The sequence below is a fragment of the Nerophis ophidion genome, linkage group LG28, assembly GCF_033978795.1.
Source record: "Nerophis ophidion isolate RoL-2023_Sa linkage group LG28, RoL_Noph_v1.0, whole genome shotgun sequence".
Classification (NCBI taxonomy): Eukaryota; Metazoa; Chordata; class Actinopteri; order Syngnathiformes; family Syngnathidae; genus Nerophis; species Nerophis ophidion.
In genome coordinates this window covers 19731361-19754460 of record NC_084638.1, presented here as the reverse complement: position 1 = coordinate 19754460, position 23100 = coordinate 19731361, and the positions used below count along the sequence as shown (strand labels likewise).

Here is a 23100-nt window from a genome sequence, read left to right as displayed (position 1 = left end):
TAGCTCCACCCATTCGGCAGATGACTTTATGAAGTTCTTTAATAAGAAAATTGAACTTATTAGAAAGGAGATTAAAGACAATGCGTCCCAGCTACAACTGGGTTATAGTAACACAGATACGACTGTATATACGGCGGATACTGCAAATATCCAAAATAGTTTCTCTCGTTTTGATGAAATAACATTAGAAGAATTGTTACAACGTGTAAATGGAATAAAACAAACAACATGTTTACTTGACCCACTTCCTGGGAAACTTATCAAGGAGCTTTTTGTATTATTAGGTCCATCAGTGCTAAATATTATAAACTTATCACTTTCCTCGGGCACTTTTCCCCGGGCACTTTTCCCCTAGCATTCAAAAAAGCGGTTATTCATCCTCTCCTTAAAAGACCTAACCTCGATCCTGACCTCATGGTAAACTACCGACCGGTGTCTCACCTTCCCTTTATTTCGAAAATTCTCGAAAAAATTGTTGCGGAGCAGGTAAATGAACACTTAGCGTTTAAAAATCCTTGTGAAACCTTTCAATCCGGTTTCAGGGCAAATCACTCTACTGAGACAGCCCTCGCAAAAATGACTAATGATCTATTGCTAACGATGGATTCTGATGCGTCATCTATGTTGCTGCTCCTCGATCTTAGCGCTGCTTTCGATACCGTCGATCATAATATTTTATTAGAACATATCAAAACACGAATTGGTATGTCAGACTTAGCCCTGTCTTGGTTTAACTCTTATCTTACTGACAGGATGCAGTGCGTCTCCCATAATAGTATGACCTCGGACTATGTTAAGGTAACGTGTGGAGTTCCCCAGGGTTCGGTCCTTGGCCCTGCACTTTTCAGCATCTACATGCTGCCGCTAGGTGACATCATACGCAAATACGGTATTAGCTTTCACTGTTATGCTGATGACACCCAACTCTACATGCCCCTTAAGCTGACCAACACGCCGGACTGTAGTCAGTTGGAAACGTGTTTTAATGAAATTAAACAACGTATGTCCGCTAATTTTTTGCAACTTAACGCCAAAATAACGTAAATGCTGATTATTGGTCCTGCTAGACACCGACCTCTATTTAATAATGCAACTTTAACATTTGATAACCAAATAATAAAACAAGGTGACTCGGTAAAAAATCTGGGTATTATCTTCGACACAACTTTCTCCTTTGAGTCACACATTAAAAGCGTTACTAAAACGGCCTTCTTTCATCTCCGTAATATCGCTAAAATTCGCTCCATTTTGTCCACTAAAGACGCCGAGATCATTATCCATGCGTTTGTTACATCTCGTCTCGATTACTGTAACGTATTATTTTCGGGTCTCCCCATGTCTACCATTAAAAGACTACAGTTGGTACAAAATGTGGCTGCTAGACTTTTGACAAGAACAAGAAAGTTTGATCATATTACGCCTGTACTGGCTCACCTGCACTGGATTCCTGTGCACTTAAGATGTGACTTTAAGGTTTTACTACTTACGTATAAAATACTACACGGTCTAGCTCCATCCTATCTTGCCGATTGTATTGTACCATATGTCCCGGCAAGAAATCTGCGTTCAAAATACTCCGGCTTATTAGTGATTCCTAAAGCCCAAAAAAAGTCTGCGGGCTATAGAGCGTTTTCCGTACGGGCTCCAGTACTCTGGAATGCCCTCCCGGTAACAGTTCGAGATGCTACCTCAGTAGAAGCATTTAAGTCTCACTTTAAAACTCATCTGTATACTCTAGCCTTTAAATAGACCTCCTTTTTAGACCAGTTGATCTGCCGCTTCTTTTCTTTTTTCTCCTATGTCCCCCCCTCCCTTGTGAAGGGGGTCCGGTCCGATGACCATGGATGAAGTACTGGCTGTCCAGAGTCGAGACCCAGGATGGACCGCTCGCCTGTGTATCGGTTGGGGACATCTCTACGCTGCTGATCCGCCTCCAATTGGGATGGTTTACTGTGGACGGGACTCTCGCTGCTGTCTTGGATCCGCTTTGAACTGAACTCTCGCGACTGTGTTGGAGCCACTATGGATTGAACTTTCACAGCATCATGTTAGACCCGCTCGACATCCATTGCTTTCGGTCCCCTCGAAGGGGGGTGGGGGTTGCCCACATTTGAGGTCCTCTCCAAGGTTTCTCATAGTCAGCATTGTCACTGGCGTCCCACTGGATGTGAATTATCCCTGTCCTGTAAAGCGTCTTTGAGTACACTGAAAAGCGCTATAGCAAATAAAATATATTATTATAATTATACCATGTGACTTATTCCAGACTTAAATTACGAGACGTTCGTTCCTTTCTAGCAACAAATAATTAATGATGTTAAGCGTGACTGTAATATACAGCAAAAAAAAAAAAAAACTGTTAAAGTATTAAATAAGTCAGTATAATTCTCATAGAGAACATATAAAATACACTCCTCAAAAAAACGCTCGCATTTGCTACAAAGGCCTGCTAACGCTAGCACGTTAAATTCGAACAACATATCAGGTAAATAAGATAAATAATATGAAAATATATAATTTATATTACCTCATAAGCCGCGTGTAGAAGAGAGGAGTGGAATATATTCTTCCTATTGTTACACCAGCAACTCTTAAATGGGACTTTTTTTTGTTCTGTGGCTGGGCGAAGGAAGTGTGCACCACTCACTATTGTCCCAGTGAAACACGTGTTTGGCCAACATTTGTTCTGCGGTTGGGAACACCTCGATGACGTCACACAGGAGGAAGAACAAAACAAGATGGCGTCTCGAGGAGAATACGTTGTTTTGGTTCTTATGGTTTCTAGGTCTTAATTACAACGTACATGTGCACATGTGTGTCGTTTAACAGAGTAAACGTCCTTATTAATTGTTTGTATGCGGATACATTAGTCTGAGTGCACTTTGACGTGCTAGCCTAGCCTGCTGGTTAGCTTAGCTTGTTAGCTGCTAACAAAGAGAGGCGGAAGTGATCGACACATCAAAGAAGAGATCCAATGTAAGTGTAAAGTGTTTTTATTGTGTGAACATGTCTACTTTACAAATGATGTGAGTGCTGGTGAATCAGCGACTAACTGCTGCTGTTGAAGAAATATTTATGATGTTAGAAAAAACCCCAAAAACAATAGCAGATTACGAGGAGGAACTTTGTGCAACAAAAGTGGGGAAGGAGCGACAACATCAACAACTGGACACTGTTTTCAAGAAACATCAAGTTGTGTTACACATTAATCCATCCATCCATCTTCTTCTGCTTATCTGAGGTCGGGTCGCGGGGGCAGCAGCATAAGCAGGGAAGCCCAGACTTTCCTCTCCCCAGCCCCTTCGTCCAGCTCCTCCCGGGGGATCCCGATGCGCACCCAGGCCAGCCGGGACACATAGTCTACCAAACGTGTCCTGGGTCTTCCCCGTGCCCTAAACACCTCCCTAGGGAGTCGTTCGGGTGGCATCCTGACTAAATGCCCGAACCACTTCATCTGACTCTTCTCGATGTGGAGGAGCAGTGGCTTTACTTTGAGTTCCCTTCGGATGGCAGACCTTTTCCCCCTATCTCTAAAGGAGAGCCCCGCCACCCGGCGGAGGAAACTCATTTCGTCTGAGGGATCGAAGGTCACGGTCATTCAGTGTTGGTTTCCGGCCATGCGGCTTACGTGGAGTGATATCTCCAGATTCTCTGAACCTTTTGATCATATTATGGAGCGTAGATGTTGAAATCCCAAATTTTTTTGCAAAAGCACTTTGAGAAACGTTGTTCTTAAACTGTTTGACTATTTGCTCACGCAGTTGTGGACAGAGGGGTGTACCTCGCCCCATTGTATTCTGTTTATATTTACATCCAACACAACTTCCCAACTCATATGGAAACGGGTATTTTATATATATATATATATATATATATATATATATATATATATATATATATATATATATATATATATATATATATATATACTGTATACATACATACTGTATATTTATGTATATATGTTCAGTTTAACAGATGGGATTGATTGAATGCCCTGACAATTATATTGGACATTCTTTTGTAATTGCCACAAAATAATGTGTAGTATTTTGTTGATTTCTTGCCAAAAGTATTTTTATTTAATAGATATTTTCAAAGCAGAATATTGTCCTTAGGGCCCTCTGGGAACCCGTAAAATCTGTGCCTCTTAAGACCTCACTGTTGGCTTTGTACGCTCATGTTACTTCTAAACTAGTCAAAGTTGATGCTAATCGACCTGATTTTTCTTTTTTTTTTTTTTTTACTGAATGTGAAAGCAAAAGTGAGTCCACAAACAACCGAATCGTAAAAGCAGAATCGAAAATGAAATGTGAATTGGTAAAATCTTATCTATTTTTGATCCCAGCATGTGTTTGTCTTCTTGTGTCCTGCAGACGTCTGTGAAAAATATTGTCCACCTGAGCAGCAGGATGGGTCTTCCAGTATGGAGCAGAAGAAGTCACAGCACCTCCACGTGAAAGAAGAGGAGCCACATCCCCCTCACTTTAAAGACGAAGAAAAACAGCGGCTTTCCCCCCACTTCATAGAGGAAGACAAGAGACACCTTATCAGTGTGAAGAGTGAAGATGATAAGGTCAATGGTGAGAGTGAGGAGAAGTGGAGCTTCAGGGTGCGGACAGAGGAGCCCCAGCTCTCCCACATTAAGAAGGAAGAGGAATACCCACTGATCCCCCATTTTAAAGAGGAAGAGGTGGATCCACAGAGCCCTCACATTGAGGAGGAAGAAAAGGACCTACTGACCCCTCGTATTAAAGAGGAAGAGGAGGAACACAGCATCAGTCAGCAGGGAGAGCATATTGAAGGACTGGAGGAGGTTGATGTCACCAAGATGCCAGTGACTGGTGTCCCTGTGAAGAGTGAAGATGATGAGGTCAAAAGTGAAAGTGAGGAGAGGGGAGGGGCGGAGCCTCCAAGCAGCAGGTCAACACAACACATGACAACAGAAGCTGATGGAGACCACTGTGGAGGATCACAAGCAGACAAGCTCTTAGCTCCACTATCAGATAGTGAGGACACAACGTCACACTCTCCTGACACTGATGATGAAGACTCTAAAGATGATAAGACATGTCACATTGACAACACTCACTTCACATCTTCTCTCTGTGACAAAACTTTTAAAGGCCATCGTAATCTGAAAAGACACATGAATACACACACCACAGAGAAACCTTTTTCCTGCTCAGAAAGTGGTAGAGATTTTAGACTAAAACAAATAATGAAAGAACACATGAGAATACATACTAGAGAAAAACCTTTTTCATGTTTAATCTGCGGTAAAGATTTTACTCAAAGGCCACATTTGAAAGTACACATGAGAGTACACACTGGAGAAAAACCTTTTTCCTGCTCAGTATGCGGTAAAAGTTTTGTAATAAATCAAAGTTTAAGAGTACACATGAGAACACACACTGGAGAAAAACCTTTTATATGTTCAGCATTTGGTAAAGATTTTACTCAAAAGAACAATTTCAAAGCACACGTGAGAACACACACTGGAGAAAAAAAAAGTTCATGTTCAATCTGCGGTAAAGATTTTATTCGAAGGGACTATTTCAAAGTACACATGAGAATACACACGGGAGAAAAAACGTTTTCATGTTCAATCTGCGGTAAAGATCTTACTCGAAGAGACCATTTCAAAGCACACATGAGAATACACACTGGAGAAAAACATTTTTCCTGCTCAGAATGTGGTAAAAGTTTTGTAACAAATCGAAGTTTAAAAGTACACATGAGAACACACACTGGTGAAAAACCTTCAATATGATCAGTTTGTGGTAAAAGTTTTATAGAAAGAAAGCAATTAAAATCACACATGAGAACACACTGTGGTAAAAAAAAACAAAAAAAAACATCCTACTGTTCAAGCTGCAACAAAAGCTTTTGTCACCTAGACACTCTTACAGTACACATGAGAAGACACACAGGAGAGAAAGTGTTGAGTTGCAGTGTGTGTGGTGAAAGATTCTCTTATAAGTACCAGTGTAAGAAACACAAGTGTGCTGGTGAGAACAGCAGCAGCAAATGAAACTGCAGGATTTGAAATAAACTTTCTAACAACATCAGCACTTATAACATGTGTGACATTATTGTTGTGTGTGTAACACCATCTTGTTTTTATGATTCTAAAATGTATGGATTAAACACTTCAGATTAGTGCTTTTATTTCAGTCAAATACATGAGTTAATATACACATTTGTGTACTTTAAAATGAACAGAACAATTTCACTGAAAGGGTGAGAACAAACAGTACAAAAAACATGCTACATACAATAAACATTTAATGTGTATATATTCATAATTCACTTTCATACTTATTTGTAATAGTGTTTTATATATGTTTTTTTTTAACAATGAAGTGTTACATATTTTGTTTTCTAATTGTAGATAATTCCTTAGATGAAGTCCTTAATATTATGTACATATTTGTTTTACTTGTGTTCATACCTTTGCTTTTGAGTACACATAAATCCCTCTTAGTTCATATTTACTGGTTCACATTTGAAACATTTTCTGGACCACTTCTGGAAGCATATTATTATTTACTTTATACATCATTTGAGCGGTTGTGTTTTATACAAGATCATTTACTTTTAAAATCTGTGACTTTGTAAATCATTTTTTGGGTCCGAGTAATCAACTTTTCAAATTATCTTTATTACTCTGTTGTGTAATATGAATATTGTTTTGTTATTGTTTTATATGTATGTCCCCAGACTTTTATGCAATAAACAATGTATGCTTCAACTAAAGTTGGGTACATTAATTGTAGTTAATATTTGTAAGTATGTATTTTATTCTAGTTAGTATTGCACTCCATTTTTTTACGTTTTCTTTATATGATCAATATGTAGTGTCCAGCTTACTTTATCATCTATATTAACTCTTAAAAATGTGATTACCTTTATTCCTTTCATTTCAATATTATCCATCATAATTTGTGTTTTACATTTTTACAACCTCCAAATATGATATATTTAGTTGTATTAAAGTTTAGTGACAGTTTATTGATGTGCAGCTAACTTTTTTATGGTCAAGTTCTCTCTGGATAAAATAAGATGAGAGTTAAATCAAGCGGTAATGAAGGTGAAGAATGAAAGATTATTATATACATAATTATTTATAGTCACACTAAGTTGTGACAATTAAAGACACTTTCATCCTGTTCATTTGAAGAAAGAAAAAGAGTTAAGTGTGATATTCCAAACAATAGAAGAATATTATCAGAAGTCAATATTCCAACATTGTGAAGCTGAGCTATGGCAAAAAAACATATTCAGCTTTAAAGGCTTAATGAGAGTGATGCAATTATCAGAATCAGAAATATTTTACTAATCCCCAAGGGGAAATTAAAATGTTCAGCACTGTTATAAGCATGTAAATATTCAATGTGATAATGTATGATATTAATACAATAATAAAGTGGTACGTTTGGGGAATGTGTAATATTGTTTGTATGAACATCCTGAATGTTTTCATGCTAGAATAGTTTTAATTGGTAGAGAGTGAAAAAAATGAGGCAAAAATAATAATAATGGTTTGTTCTAAGACTGTTTATGAATATTTAAAGATAAATAAAATACCAAAATGGAGCTAACGTCCTCAGTGAGCTGAACTCCAGCAGTAAAGATGAGATAAATAATGTGAAAAGGTCAGAAGTCAAATGTTTCTTCAGGTAATACATGGAGCCTCTGCTGCCACCCAGCGGCCGTTGGAAAGAATGCATAATTTTTTTTGACGTCCTTAAAGCTGCTTTTTACTTTCTGTCCTGTTAGTGTCTAAGTCTGTAGTGTGGGTGGAGGACATTCTGTTAATAGACTGTGGAGGGCATCAATAAATCTAAGATGTTCTACTAGTCTGCTGGAAATAGAAAGAAGACATACGTAATAAACTGTACAGAACAGGCAAGAAATAAGAGTGAGAAGATCAAAATAATCTTCAAAGCAGCAGCAAAGTTTTTAAATGTAAAAGAACTATCTTGGGTACAGGTGCAAGGTGAACTACAGAGAGGAGACGAAACGGAGTCATGTGACCACAATCCAACGCCATGTTGATTGTTCAGTGGAATGCCAGAAGTCTAAAAGCAAACGGACAGGAATTAAAGGGATATGTTGGAGCCAAATGTCCTTATTTGTTTATAATGTATTTTTATCTTGTTTTCTTTGATTGATTGCTGGCCTCAGTTCATGCTGAATTTCCCTTTCGCCAGATTGCTCCGCCCACTTCCTGTTGAGAACCAGGAAGTGTTGACAGGGATAAGACCAATGCTATGGTACGGTTGCCATGGTAATGTCATTTAATTGGGTTCGGGTCGGAGCACTCCGGGGGTGATTGCATGGAGGACAAACCGTTTTCGACCGTGTGGTGCAGTCGTGTGTGGTCAGGTGTCGCTGCTGTGACAATGTGCCATTCAAGGTCAGCATACATAATGTTCTAGAACCTACATTTCATTTAATTTTGATAGCTTGGAATAAAGGGATTGTCATATCCAAACACATTTCTACAGTACTGGACATTCAATCATTTGCACGCGTCAAACTGGTCAAGACAGTCGCCCTCAGTATCAGCCCAAAGGTAAGGGCTGTACAATGGTAATAAAATGCCTCATAGCCGATTATACAAATGTGATGAATTCATCTTGAAACTGTCCTGCCACAGTGAATATGTTTCCCTTTTAAAGGGCAAATTCATCCCAGGGTCTTTTGTCCTAATGATTGTCTGGATAAACTGAGGAGACTATAATTTAGGAAAATCATTTCTTTTACACATAGACTAGAATAAGTAACACATTTTTACAGGTATAATACATTCGACAGAACACCTGCATCATCTTCTCAACAACACCCCCATTCTTACATACAACATATTTAAGAATGGTGGTAACAAATAAATATAAAGTTAGTAAATATGTGAGAGTAAGAAGTAAACAAACCTGTTCTGTGTAACACAACTTGTTGTTTCTTGAAAACAGCGTCCAGTAGTTGATGGTGTCCCTCATTTTCCTTTTTAGTTGGAAAAGGTTCCTCCTCGTAGTCTCTATATTGTTACATTGAATATTCACATGTTTAAAACAGTGCTGAAAATTTTAATTTCCCCTCGGGAATTAATGAAGTTTTTCTGATTCTGATAATTACATCACTTTCATAAAGCCTTTAAAGCTTAATATGTTTTTTTACCGTAGCTCAGCTTCACAATGTTGGAATATTGACTGCTGATATTAATATTCTTCTATTGTTTAGAATATTACACTTTACTCTTTTTCTATGCTCAAATGAACAGGATGAAAGTGTCTTTAATTGTCACTACTGAGTGTAATTATGTATAATTATGTATATAATAATCTTCCATTCTTCACCTTCATTACCGCTTGATTCAACTCTCATGTTATTTTATCCAGAGAGAACTTGACCATAAAAAGATGGCTACACATCAATAAACTGTCACTAAAACTTCAATAAAACTAAATATATCATATTTGGAGATTGCAAAAATATAAAACACAAATTATGATGGATAATATTGAAATAAAAAAAAATAAAAGTAATTACATTTATAAGGGTTAATATAGATGATGAAGTAATGCTGGACACAACATATAAATATTATAAAGAAAACATACAAAAAATTGAGTGCAATACTGAATAAAATAAAATACATACGTACAAAAATTAACTACAATTATTGTACCCAACTTTAGTTGAAGCAGTGACGTGCGGTCAGGAGAGGCAGGGCCTCACCTGTGATCATGCAAAAAAATTAAATATATAATGATAAAATAATTGTAATTGTTAGTTTTTAATTTTCCTTTACAAGCCCCGTTTCCATATGAGTTGGGAAATTGTGTTAGATGTAAATATAAACGGAATGCAATGATTTACAAATCCTTTTCAACCCATATTCAGTTGAATATGCTACAAAGACAACATATTTGATGTTCAAACTGATAAAGTTCTTTGGTTTTTTTTGCAAATTATCAATAACATTAGAATTTGATGCCAGCAACTCATGACAAAGAGGTTGGGAAAGGTGGCAATAATTACTGATAAAGTTGAGGAATGCTCATCAAACACTTATTTAGAACATCCCACAGGTGTGCAGGTTTATTGGGAACAGTTGGGTGCCATGATTGGGTATAAAAGCAGCTTCCATGAAATGCTAAGTAGTTCACAAACAAGGATGGGGTGAGGGTCACCACTTCGTAAGCAAATTGTCGAACAGTTTAAGAACAACATTTCTCAACGAGCTATTGCAAGGAACTTAGGGATTTTACCATCTACAGTCCGTAAAATCATCAAAAGGTTCAGAGAATCTGGAGAAATCACTGCACATAAGCGATGTTATTATGAACCTTTGACCCCTCAGGTGGTACTGCATCAAAAACCGACATCAGTGTGTAAAGGATATCACCACATGGGCTCAGGAACACTTCATAGAACCACTGTCAGTAACTACAGTTGGTCGCTACATAAAAGTATCAATCAAAAAAAAAAAACATCTGTTAGTGCAAGTTAAAACTGTACTATGCAAAGCAAAAGCCATTTATCAACAACACCCAGAAAAGCCGCCGGCTTGGCTGGGCCCGAGCTCATCTAAGATGGACTGATGCAAAGTGGAAAAGTGTTCTGTAGTCTGAAGAGTCCACATTTCAAATTATATTTGAAAAATGTGGACGTGGTGTCCTTTGAAACACATAGGAAAATAACCATCCAGATTGTCAGAGGCGCAAAGTTCAAAAGCCAGCATCTGTGATGGTATGGGGGTGCATTAGTGCCCAAGGCATGCGTAACTTACACATCTGTGAAGACACCATTAATGCTGAATGGTCCATACTACGTCATCTACGCAACGCTATTATGAACGCCCCTGTTTATTTCAGCAGGACAATGCCAAGCCACGTGTCACAACAGCGTGGCTTTGTAGTAAAAGAGTGCGAGTACTTTCCTGGCCCACTTGCAGTCCAGACATGTTTCACATCGAAAATGTGTGGCGCATTATAAAGCATAAAATACGACAGCGGAGACCCCGGACTGTTGAACGACTGAAGCTCTACATAAAACAAGAATGGGATAGAATTCCACTTTCAAAGCTTCAACAATTAGTTTCCTCAGTTCCCAAACGTTTATTGAGTGTTGTTAAATAAAAGATGATATAACACAGTGGTGAACATGCCCTTTCCCAACTACTTTGGCAATTATTGCAGCCATGAAATTCTAAGTTAATTATTATTTGCCCCAAAAAATAAAGTTTGAGTTTGAACATCAAATATATTGTCTTTATAGTGCATTCAATTGAATATGGGTTGAAAATGATTTGCAAATCATTATATTCCGTTTATATTTACATCTAACACAATTTTCCAACTCCTATGGAAACAGGGTTTGTAGCTTCACCAATTTGGGTTATTTTTTCTTTAAAATCGCTGATATTTCTGAATCCCTCGTAAACTTCTCTCTGCCTTGCGGCCAGAGCGCATTCTTGTCTGGTGTGTTGCTGAGTGTTCAAAACGGCAGAGAAAAAAGTCTGAGGTGAGGCAAACAGTTCTCGTGCCTCATGATAGGTGCAGGGCGCTCATGATCCCAGACATATGGTGGCCTCAGCGGGTAAGTGCCGCAGCGACTTATTTTTTCCGTCTCGTGCACCCCGACTTTCAACATGGATCACTCCATTCCCGCACTTCTAAAGTGGACTTTAAAGCTAAGCAGGAGATAATTACTAAAGGAAGACCAATGCCGGAGCTGAATGGTTTGTTTCACTCAGCAAGACAGAAAGTTACTCGCTCTTTCCAAATAGAGTGGTATACGTGAAAAAACTGGCTTTGTGGATGTTCTGCAAGAAACTGCCTTTTCTGCTTTCCTTGTCTTCTTTTTTCAGCCTGTGGAACTGTGTGGACTCAAATGGGATTTTGTGACCTAAAGAAATTGCAAAAAAGCCTCACCAAACATGAGCGGTCGGAGTTCGTTGCTGATCTAGTGACACACGCCGATGATATAATCATAATTGGGGACTTTAATATCCATATGAATACCCCATCGGACCCACCGTGCGTAGCGCTCCAGACTGTAATTGATAGCTCTGGTCTCACACAAATAATAAATGAACCCACGCATCGCAACGGTAATACGATAGACTTAGTGCTTGTCAGGGGTATCACCGTTTCCAAAGTTACGATACTCCCGTATACTAAAGTATTGTCCGATCATTACCTTATAAAATTCGAGGTTCAGACGCATGTTCGTCAAACTAATAATAATAATAACTGCTATAGCAGCCGTAACATTAATACAGCCACAACGACAACTCTTGCTGACCTACTGCCCTCGGTAATGGCACCATTCCCAAAGTATGTGGGCTCTATTGATAACCTCACTAACAACTTTAACGACGCCCTGCGCGAAACCATTGATAACATAGCACCGCTAAAGTTAAAAAAGGCTCCAAAAAAGCGCACCCCGTGGTTTACAGAAGAAACTAGAGCTCAAAAATTATTATGTAGAAAGCTGGAACGCAAATGGCGCACGACTAAACTTGAGGTGCACCATCAAGCATGGAGTGATGGTTTAATAACTTATAAACGCATGCTTACCTTAGCTAAAGCTAAATATTACTCAAATCTCATCCACCGTAATAAAAACGATCCTAAATTTTTGTTTAGTATGGTAGCATCGCTAACCCAACAAGGGACCCCTTCCAGTAGCTCAACCCACTCAGCTGATGACTTTATGCAATTCTTTAGTAAGAAAATTGAAGTCATTAGAAAGGAGATTAAAGACAATGCGTCCCAACTACAACGGGGTTCTATTAACACTGACACGATTGTATATACGGCGGATACTGCCCTCCAAAATAGTTTCTCTCGTTTTGAGGAAATAACATTAGAGGAATTGTTACAACGTGTAAATGGAATAAAACAGACAACATGTTTACTTGACCCTCTTCCTGGGAAACTGATCAAGGAGCTCTTTGTATTATTAGGTCCATCAGTGCTAAATATTATAAACTTATCACTCTCCTCGGGCACTGTTCCCCTAGCATTCAAAAAAGCGGTTATTCATCCTCTTCTTAAAAGACCTAACCTCGATCCTGACCTCATGGTAAACTACCGACCGGTGTCTCACCTTCCCTTTATTTCAAAAATCCTTGAAAAAATTGTTGCGGAGCAATTAAATGAACACTTAGCGTCTAACAATCTATGTGAAACCTTTCAATCCGGTTTCAGGGCAAATCACTCCACGGAGACAGCCCTCGCAAAAATGACTAATGATCTATTGCTAACGATGGATTCTGATGCGTCATCTATGTTGCTGCTCCTCGATCTTAGCGCTGCTTTCGATACCGTCGATCATAATATTTTATTAGAACGTATCAAAACACGAATTGGTATGTCAGACTTAGCCCTGTCTTGGTTTAACTCTTATCTTACTGATAGGATGCAGTGCGTCTCCCATAACAATGTGACCTCGGACTACGTTAAGGTAACGTGTGGAGTTCCCCAGGGTTCGGTCCTTGGCCCTGCACTCTTCAGCATCTACATGCTGCCGCTAGGTGACATCATACGCAAATACGGTATTAGCTTTCACTGTTATGCTGATGACACCCAACTCTACATGCCCCTAAAGCTGACCAACACGCCGGATTGTAGTCAGCTGGAGGCGTGTCTTAATGAAATTAAACAATGGATGTCCAATAACTTTTTGCAACTCAACGCCAAAAAAACGGAAATGCTGATTATCGGTCCTGCTAGACACCGAACTCTATTTAATAATACAACTCTAACATTTGACAACCAAACAATTAAACAAGGCGACACGGTAAAGAATCTGGGTATTATCTTCGACCCAACTCTCTCCTTTGAGGCACACATTAAAAGCGTTACTAAAACGGCCTTCTTTCATCTCCGTAATATCGCTAAAATTCGCTCCATTCTGTCCACTAAAGACGCTGAGATCATTATCCATGCGTTTGTTACGTCTCGCCTCGATTACTGTAACGTATTATTTTCGGGTCTCCCCATGTCTAGCATTAAAAGATTACAGTTGGTACAAAATGCGGCTGCTAGACTTTTGACAAGAACACGAAAGTTTGATCACATTACGCCTGTACTGGCTCACCTGCACTGGCTTCCTGTGCACTTAAGATGTGACTTTAAGGTTTTACTACTTACGTATAAAATACTACACGGTCTAGCTCCATCCTATCTTGCCAATTGTATTGCACCATATGTCCCGGCAAGAAATCTGCGTACAAAAGACTCCGGCTTATTAGTGATTCCTAGAGCCCAAAAAAAGTCTGCGGGCTATAGAGCGTTTTCCGTTCGGGCTCCAGTACTCTGGAATGCCCTCCCGGTAACAGTTCGAGATGCCACCTCAGTAGAAGCATTTAAGTCTCACCTTAAAACTCATTTGTATACTCTAGCCTTTAACTAGACTCCCTTTTTAGACCAGTTGATCTGCCGTTTCTTTTCTTTTTCTTCTATGTCCCACTCTCCCTTGTGGAGGGGGTCCGGTCCGATCCGGTGGCCATGTACTGCTTGCCTGTGTATCGGCTGGGGACATCTCTGCGATGCTGATCCGCCTCCGCTTGGGATGGTTTCCTGCTGGCTCCGCTGTGAACGGGACTCTCGCTGCTGTGTTGGATCCGCTTTGGACTGGACTCTCGCGACTGTGTTGGATCCATTGTGGATTGAACTTTCACAGTATCATGTTAGACCCGCTCGACATCCATTGCTTTCCTCCTCTCTAAGGTTCTCATAGTCATCATTGTCACCGACGTCCCACTGGGTCATTATTGTCACCGATGTCCCACTGGGTGTGAGTTTTCCTTGCCCTTATGTGGGCCTACCGAGGATGTCGTGGTGGTTTGTGCAGCCCTTTGAGACACTAGTGATTTAGGGCTATATAAGTAAACATTGATTGATTGATTGAAAGCTAGATTGCGCCAAAAACGTTTGGGATGAGGAGGACAGACTTGGCTTTGGATGAACAGCGGCGACTCAACATCAGTGTCCACAATGCTCAGGTAAAAGAGAACCGAGAGATTTTAAAAGATGTCACTAATGCGACCTGCTTCCTCGCCAAACGGCAGCTCGCATTTCGTGGAAATGATGAGAGTAGGAGCTCTGCTAATCGCGGCAACTATGTTGAACTCTTATAAGACTTTTAAAACTGAAGGAAGTGAAGGAGGACTTTTACCAGAAAGTGACGGCTATTTTTATCCAGAAGGACCGGAACATGGACTTCATTTATAAGGTAAGACGGCGATAACATTACATTTGTTTCGTTTTTGATGAAATGCACATTGTGTATGTGTAAAGAATTCAGAAATGAAACATAACCCGTAAACTGCTGCCAATCAAATGGCAAATAATCTGCGCAGAGCGCATACTTTATATTTGTAAATCTGATTCTGATTATGTCAGTGCCTCACCAGCTATAAACCTCACCGCATGTCACAGAGTTGAAGCATACATTGTTTATTGCATAATGGTGTGGGGACATACATATAAAACAACCACAAAACAATATTCATATTACAAAAGAGAGTAGTCAAGATACTTGGTAGAATAGATTTTAGAGACCCATCAAATGATTCATAAAGTCACACATTTTAAAAGTAAATGATCTTGTATAAAACACAACTGTTCAAATGATGTACAAACCCCGTTTCCATATGAGTTGGGAAATTGTGTTAGATGTAAATATAAATGGAAAACAATGATTTACAAATCATTTTCAACCCATATTCAGTTGAATACGCTACAAAGACAACATATTTGATGTTCAAACTGATAAACATTTTAATTTTTTTGCAAATAATCATTAACTTTAGAATTTGATGCCAGCAACACATGACTAAGAAGTTTGGAAAGGTGGCAATAAATACTGATAAAGTTGAGGAATGCTCATCAAACACTTATTTGGAACATCCCACAGGTGTGCAGGCTAATTGGAAACAGGTGGGTGCCATGATTGGGTATAAAAGCAGCTTCCATGAAATGCTAAGTAATTCACAAACAAGGATGGGGCGAGGGTCACCCCTTTGTCCACAACTGCGTGAGCAAATAGTCAAACAGTGTAAGAACTACCTTTCTCAAAGTGCAATTGCAAGAAATTTAGGAATTTCAACATCTACAGTCCATAATATCATCAAAAGGTTCAGAGAATCGGGAGAAATCACTCCATGTGACCGTGACCTTCGATCCCTCAGACGGCACTGTATCAAAAACCGACATCAATCTCTAAAGGATATCACCACATGGGCTCAGGAACACTTCAGAAAACCACTGTCACTAAATACAGTTGGTCGCTACATCTGTAAGTGCAAGTTAAAGCTCTACTATGCAAAGCGAAAGCCATTTATCAACAACACCCAGAAACGCCGCTGCTTCACTGGGCCTAAGCTCATCTAGATGGACTGATGCAAAGTAGAAAAGTGTTCTGTGGTCTGACGAGTCCACATTTCAGTTTTTTGGGGGAATCTGTGGACGTTGTGTCCTCCGGATCAAAGAGGAAAAGAACCATCTGGATTGTTCTAGGCGCAAAGACTTACACATCTGTGAAACCATTAGTGCTGAAAGGTACATAAAGGTTTTGGAGCAACATATGTTGCCGTCCAAGCAACGTTATCAAGGACGCCCCTGCTCATTTCAGCAAGAAATTGCCAAGTTACGTGTTACAATAGTGTGGCTTCGTAGTAAAAAAGTGCGGGTACTAGACTGGCCTACCTGCAGTCCAGACTAGTCTCCCATCGAAAATGTGTGGCACATTATGAAGCATAAAATACGACAGCGGAGACCCCGGACTGTTGAACGACTGAAGCTCTACATAAAACAAGAATGGGAAAGAATTCCACTTTCAAAGCTTCAACAATTAGTTTCCTCAGTTCCCAAACGTTTATTGAGTGTTCTTAAAAGAAAAGGTGATGTAACACAGTGGTGAACATGCCCTTTCCCAACTACTTTGGCAGTTGTTGCAGCCATGAAATTTAAGTTAATTATTATTTGCAAAAAAAAAAAAATAAAGTTTATGAGTTTGAACACCAACTATCTTGTCATTGGAGTGCATTCAACTGAATATGGGTAGAACAGATTTTGCAAACCATTGTATTCCGTTTATATTTACATCTAACACAGTTTCCCAACTCATATGGAAACGGGGTTTGTATATCATATAAAGGACTTCATCTATGGAGTCATCTCGAATTAGAAAATAAAATATGTAACACTTCATTGTTTTAAAAAACATATAAAAAACCCTATAATGAATAAGTATAAAAGTGAATTATGAATATCTACACAAAATGTTTATTGTATGTAACATATTTTATGTACTGTTTATTCTCAATTTTTCAAATTGTTTTGTTTATTTTAGAGTACACAAATGTGTTAATTAACTCATGTACTTGACTGAAATAAAAGCACTAATATGAAGTGTCTAATCTATAAATGTTAGAATCATTATAACAAGATTGTGTTACACAACAATGATGTCACACATGTTATATGTGCTGATGTTGTTAGAAAGTCAAAGTTCAAGTTTTGACAGTTTATTTCAAATCTTGCAGTTTCATTTGCTGCTGCTGTTCTCACCAGCACACTTGTGTTTCTTACACTGGTACTTAGAAGAGAATCTTTCACCACACACACTGCAACTCAACTCTTTCTCTCCTGTATGTCTTCTCATGTGAACAGTAATAGTGTCTAGTTGACAAAAGCTTTTGTTGCAGTTCGAACAGGAGTTTGTTTTTTCACCAGAGTGTGTTCTCATGTGTGATTTTAATTGCTGTCTTTCTTTTTAATTTTTACCACATACTGAACATATAAAAGGTTTTTCACCAGTTTGTGTTTTTGTGTGTACTTTTAAACTTTGATTTATTACAAAACTTTTACCACATTCTGAGCAGGTAAAATGTTTTTCTTCAGTGTGTATCCTCATATGTGTTTTGAAATGGTCTCTTCGAGTAAAATCTTTACCGCAGATTGAACATGAAAACTCTTTTTCTCCAGTGTGTAATTGCATGTGTGCTTTGAAATTGGGCTTTTGAGTAAAAGCTTTACCGCAGATTGAACATGAAAAAGGTTTTTCTCCAGTGTGTGTTCTCACGTGCACTTTTAGACTATAATTTAGTACAAAACTTTTACCACATTCTGAGCAGGAAAAAGGTTTTTCTCCAGTGTGTATTCTCATGTGTACTTTCAAATTTGACTTATGTGTAAAATATTTACCGCAGATTGAACATGAAAAAGGTTTTTCTCCAAAGTGTACTCTCATGTGTGTTTTCAGAGAGTGCCTTCGAGTAAAACCTTTACCACAGGTTGCGCATGAAAAGGCTTTTTCTGCAGTGTGTGTTGTCATGTGTGTTTTCAAAGAGTGTCTTCGAGTAAAACCTTTACCACAGATTGCGCATGAAAAGGCTTTTTCTGCAGTGTGTGTTGTCATGTGTGTTTTCAAAGAGTATCTTCGAGTAAAACCTTTACCACAGATTGCGCATGAAGAGGCTTCTTCTCCAGTGTGTGTTCTCATGTGTGTTTTCAGACGACAATGGTATTTAAAAGTTTTGTCACAGAGAGAACATGTGAAGTGAGTGTTGTCAGTGTGACATGTCTTATCATCTTTAGAGTCTTCATCATCAGTGTCAGGAGAGTGTGACGTTGTGTCCTCACTATCTGATAGTGGAGCTAAGAGCTTGTCTGCTTGTGATCCTCCACAGTGGTCTCCATCAGCTTCTGTTGTCATGTGTTGTGTTGAATTGCTGCTTGGAGGCTCCGCCTCTCTCTTCTCCTCACTTTCACCTTTGACCTCATCACCTTCCCTCTTCACAGGGACACCAATGACTGGGAACTCTTCCAACCAATCAAGATGTTCTCCCTCCTGACTGATACGGTGTTCCTCCTTTTCCTCTTTAATGTGAGGGGTCAGTGGGTCCTTCTCTTCCTCTTTAATGTGAGGACTCAGTTGATAAACTGCTTCCTCTTTAAAATGGGGTGTCAATGGGTCCTCCACTTCTTTTTTTAAATGGGGGCTCAGTGGGTCCTCCTCTTCCTGTTTGATGTCAGTGGTCTGTGGGTCATCCTCGTCCTCTTTAAAATGGGGGATCAGTGGGTGTTCCTCTTCTCTTTTAATGTGGGAGGGCTGTGGCTCCATCCTGAAATTCCACTTCTGTTGCTCAGGGAGAAGATGTTCTTCACAGACATCTGCAGGACACAAGAAGACAAACACGTTTTAGAAAAATCCATCACTGCTCAGTCACACAATGCATTCAGTACTTTTACATGTACTTCGAAATAACAAGTTATCGTATGAACTGCCTTTAAATCTCAGTGACGCACAAACACGCTGCTCTTTACAACATTATTCACAGGAAAAGAAAAACTAGGATGACAGGACTTTTTACTATGATGAACGATATGGTTTAAAATTGATTTTGCGATACATTATTTTAAATATAATTACTAATAGAACCATTTTAAAACAGGCTACACAGGCTCCGAATTCAGTTACTGATATATGCAGTAAAATATTACATAATTTCCAGTATTATTTTCTTACAGAAAGTAACCAGATATTAACAGTAAATAAACAAGTACATTATTAATAATTGTTTCAACAAAATGATACAATTAGAAACGACACAATATGTTACTGCATATGTCAGCTGCCAAATTAGGAGCTTTTGTAACCAGTTTTGAAATTATTCTATTATCAATCATATACCAAATGATATATCGTGACATATATTGTTATTAGGATACAGATTTTAGGTCATATCGCCCAAACCAAACATTGGTTCGTCGAGTCGTATTGTTTGGCCCACCAAATGTATTTATTTTATAATATTCTTCAGATGTGTATGTTTAAAATGTTGTACTACTGTTCTACATCACGTGGAAGTGTCATGTCAGGGGGATGGTGTGCTTTTAACTAAGAGTTTGACGATACGGTCAGCTCACCAAAGGATATTGGATATTGGCTTTAGAAGAACGAGACAATATTTTGGTGGTTAACATGATTCTTACACATATGTGTACTTCATGTGTATATGAATGTACTTTCCCTTGAGTGCGTAGTTTTACTGTAACTTCATAGTGGATAATATCTATAAACAACCTCAATTGTTTTTCCTCTTTAATTCGAAGGGCTGTTTACTTATCCGACAAATTCAAAGAAAACTGCACTTTTTTCAAATGTCGCCTGTCATTCACAATCCTTATGTAAGACACGTTTTTAATTTTTATGAATGTCATTTAGTAAATAAACGTGAACAAAAATCAGTTAACATTGGAGTCAATGGGAGCTCCTCTATTAGACCCACTAAGTCCTCTGAAAAAACATCCAAAAACTGCCAACAATACTCCATTTACATTTTGTGACCTGAATATTAACCAAGTATTAGTGATATAGTTATTATAAGCGCTAACGTTAAGGACCTACTTTTAGCGGCGCATTGATCACAGAAGTAACTAGCTTATGCTGCTATATTGACATACTGAACTGCTTTCTCGCCTCTAAGATGGTGAAAGCTAATTCTAGATTATAAATCATGCTTCTCACTTATTTAGTAGAGGGTTGTCGACATAAACCGAGAACTTGGTCAACTTTGACATCCAACTTAGACCTGGAGATGGCAAGAAAGACACAAAAATACGCCCTTTCGCACCCACCCTTTTTAATCCTTTGTGAGCATTAATTCTTCATCTAAACGGGAAGATATGAACATCCCATCAGTCGGCATCCCAGGGAGAGCAGATATTGTATGCTTAAAATGAGCAAGATATGTAAATATGAAATGATATTAAGAATGCTACTACATTACATATATACTTACAGTGTGTATTTAAAATGTTGAAGGGGGTTTTAGAATGTTATTTAAACCACTTTATAGGCAGAATAGAGCGGCTACCAATGACTTAATTGGTAGCTAACTTTTGCAAAGGTTTATCTTCTATTGAGGATGCATTAACCATTGAGCTGCTCAGTTGCCTTGTAGTTAGAGTGTCTGCCCTGAGACTGGAAAGTCGTGAGTTTAAACCCTGGCCGAGTGATACCAAAGACTATAAAAACGGGACTCATTGCCTCCTTTCTTGGTACTCAGCATCAAGGGTTGGGGGTTATATGATCAAATGCTTCCCGAGTGCGGCCTCCGCTGCCCTCACCTCCCAGGAGGTGAACTTGGGGATGGGTCAAATGCAGAGGATAATTTCACCACACCTAGTGTGTGACTACCGTTGGGACCTTAACTTTAACTTACATAGGGACTGTGAATTGATTGATTGATTGATTGATACTTTTATTAGTAGATTGCACAGTACAGTACATATTCCGTACAATTGACCACTAAATGGTAACACCCGAATAAGTTTTTCAACTTGTTTAAGTCGGGGTCCACGTTAATCAATTCATGGTACAAATATATACTATCAGCATAATACAGTCATCACACAAGTTAATCATCATAGTATGTACATTGAATTATTTACATTATTTACAATCCGGGGGGTGGGTGGGGAGCTTTGGTTGATATCAGAACTTCAGTCATCAACAATTGCATCAACAGAGAAATGTGGACATTGAAACATTTGAATGATTCCAAAAAGTGCAGTTCCCCTTGAAATTATAAAAAATAGAACAACAACATATCATGTGAATTAAAGTGAATTATATTTATATACCGCTTTTCTCTAGTGACTCAAAGCGCTTTAAATAGTGAAACCCAATACCTAAGTTACATTTAAACCAATGTGGGTGGCACTGGGAGCAGGTAGGTAAAGTGTTTTGCCCAACGACACAATGGCAGTGACTAGGATGGCAGAAGCTGGGATGGAACCTGGAACCCTCAGGTTGCTGGCACGGCCACTCTCCCAACCCCGCCACGCCGTCCCCAAAATTAAATCCAAATAAACTTTGAAATTATTTTGTTAAGATATCTGGCTTGTATCTTCAGTATGGGAATAAATCGTTAATAATTCATCAATATAATACCCTGGCATAGCTTGGCATAGCTTGGTTGGTAGAGTGGCCGTGTCAGCAACTTGAGGGTTGGAGGTTCGATTCCCGCTTGTACCATCGTAGTTACTGCCGTTGTGACCTTGGGCAAGACACTTTACGCACCTGCTCCCAGTGCCACCCACACTGGTTTAAATGTAACTTAGATATTAGGTGTCACTATGTAAAGCACTTTGAGTCACTTGAGAAAAGCGCTATATAAATATAATTCACTTCACTTCACTACCCTAATCGATATTCCTTATCGATACCAGTATTTATCGGTACTACATGTAATTTGTGGAAGTAAAAAACGCTGTTCTGTCTTGTGTATTGAATTTATAGATAGTATATGTAAAACCAGTGTTTAAGTTCACTTTGGAATTCAAGAGTGAGGTGCACTTCCTCCTTTAGACAGCAGGAGGCAGCATTGCCTAGTTTACAGTCATGTCCATGTTAACAGGAGACAACAAGGAGTTCCTTTCAAGTCTTCTTTAAGCTAGTTCAGTGACGATTGCAAACGTGTTCATCCGCTCGAATCTCATGTCAAACAAAGTATCATCGGTATGTATCATTGAGTAGTATGTTAATATTTGATTGAGCCGTATCATTTGTCGGCTGTGATGTAATTTGGAACGTTTTATGGCCAAAAGTCAGTCATGATAATTTTCATAATTCATACAGTGAAGAGAATGTTAGCATAGTAAGATAGTTTGCTGTAGAGCACTTGGATTACATATTTTGTGGGGTTTATTTATCCATTTAAGTTCAACACACCGCATAATTCATGTTTAATTGTAGCATGCTTGTGTGTGTAAGTGGCTGTGTGTGCATGTCTGTAATGTAAGCATCCTTTCTGCTTGTATGCTTTCAGTTTTACCCTTTTTTATGGTCAATAAACCTGTGGACTAGAAGACGTTTTTCAGAGCGTTTGATCAAGAAAAGGTGTTAGAGTAAAGCCAAGATATTTCTACATATCGAGGGCGGCTCAAAGGCATTCCTATTACCACAAGAGGTTGAACACCCCCAACATGATGTTCTGTAACATCTCAGAGCAGGGAAGTCTTTTATCAACAGCTGTTTATTTGTAGTCTTATAGAAGTCAACTGTGTGTGC

The 23100-nt window shown here is 38.8% G+C and overlaps 3 protein-coding genes across 4 annotated transcripts in view; 2 read left to right on the top strand and 1 right to left on the bottom strand.

Annotated features, from left to right (window-relative positions):
• Nucleotides 1–23100, top strand: part of LOC133545407 (oocyte zinc finger protein XlCOF6.1-like) — a 235001-nt gene that overhangs the window by 35094 nt on the left and 176807 nt on the right. The gene's annotated exons all lie outside the window — the stretch shown is intronic.
• Nucleotides 1–23100, bottom strand: part of LOC133545391 (gastrula zinc finger protein XlCGF57.1-like) — a 211375-nt gene that overhangs the window by 185390 nt on the left and 2885 nt on the right. The window contains exon 3 of one of the 2 annotated variants that reach the window (XM_061890924.1): nucleotides 15461–19196. The exons of the other annotated variant lie outside the window; for it this stretch is intronic. Within the exon in view, the coding sequence (XP_061746908.1) occupies nucleotides 17797–19196 (1400 nt within the window). The 3' untranslated portion in view covers nucleotides 15461–17796. Of the gene's footprint in view, nucleotides 1–15460; nucleotides 19197–23100 lie in introns of those variants that run through there. 2 annotated transcript variants of the gene reach the window in all.
• Nucleotides 2739–6264, top strand: LOC133545058 (zinc finger protein OZF-like). Its single transcript, XM_061890366.1, has 2 exons — nucleotides 2739–2976; nucleotides 4377–6264. The coding sequence occupies exon 2, from the start codon at nucleotides 4427–4429 to the stop codon at nucleotides 5771–5773; it is 1347 nt and encodes a 448-aa protein (XP_061746350.1). The 5' UTR covers nucleotides 2739–2976; nucleotides 4377–4426; the 3' UTR covers nucleotides 5774–6264.

Bases quoted from the DNA above. Each gene is read 5' to 3' on its own strand.
- LOC133545058 (XM_061890366.1), top strand. From the start codon at position 4,427: ATGGAGCAGAAGAAGTCACAGCACCTCCACGTGAAAGAAGAGGAGCCA.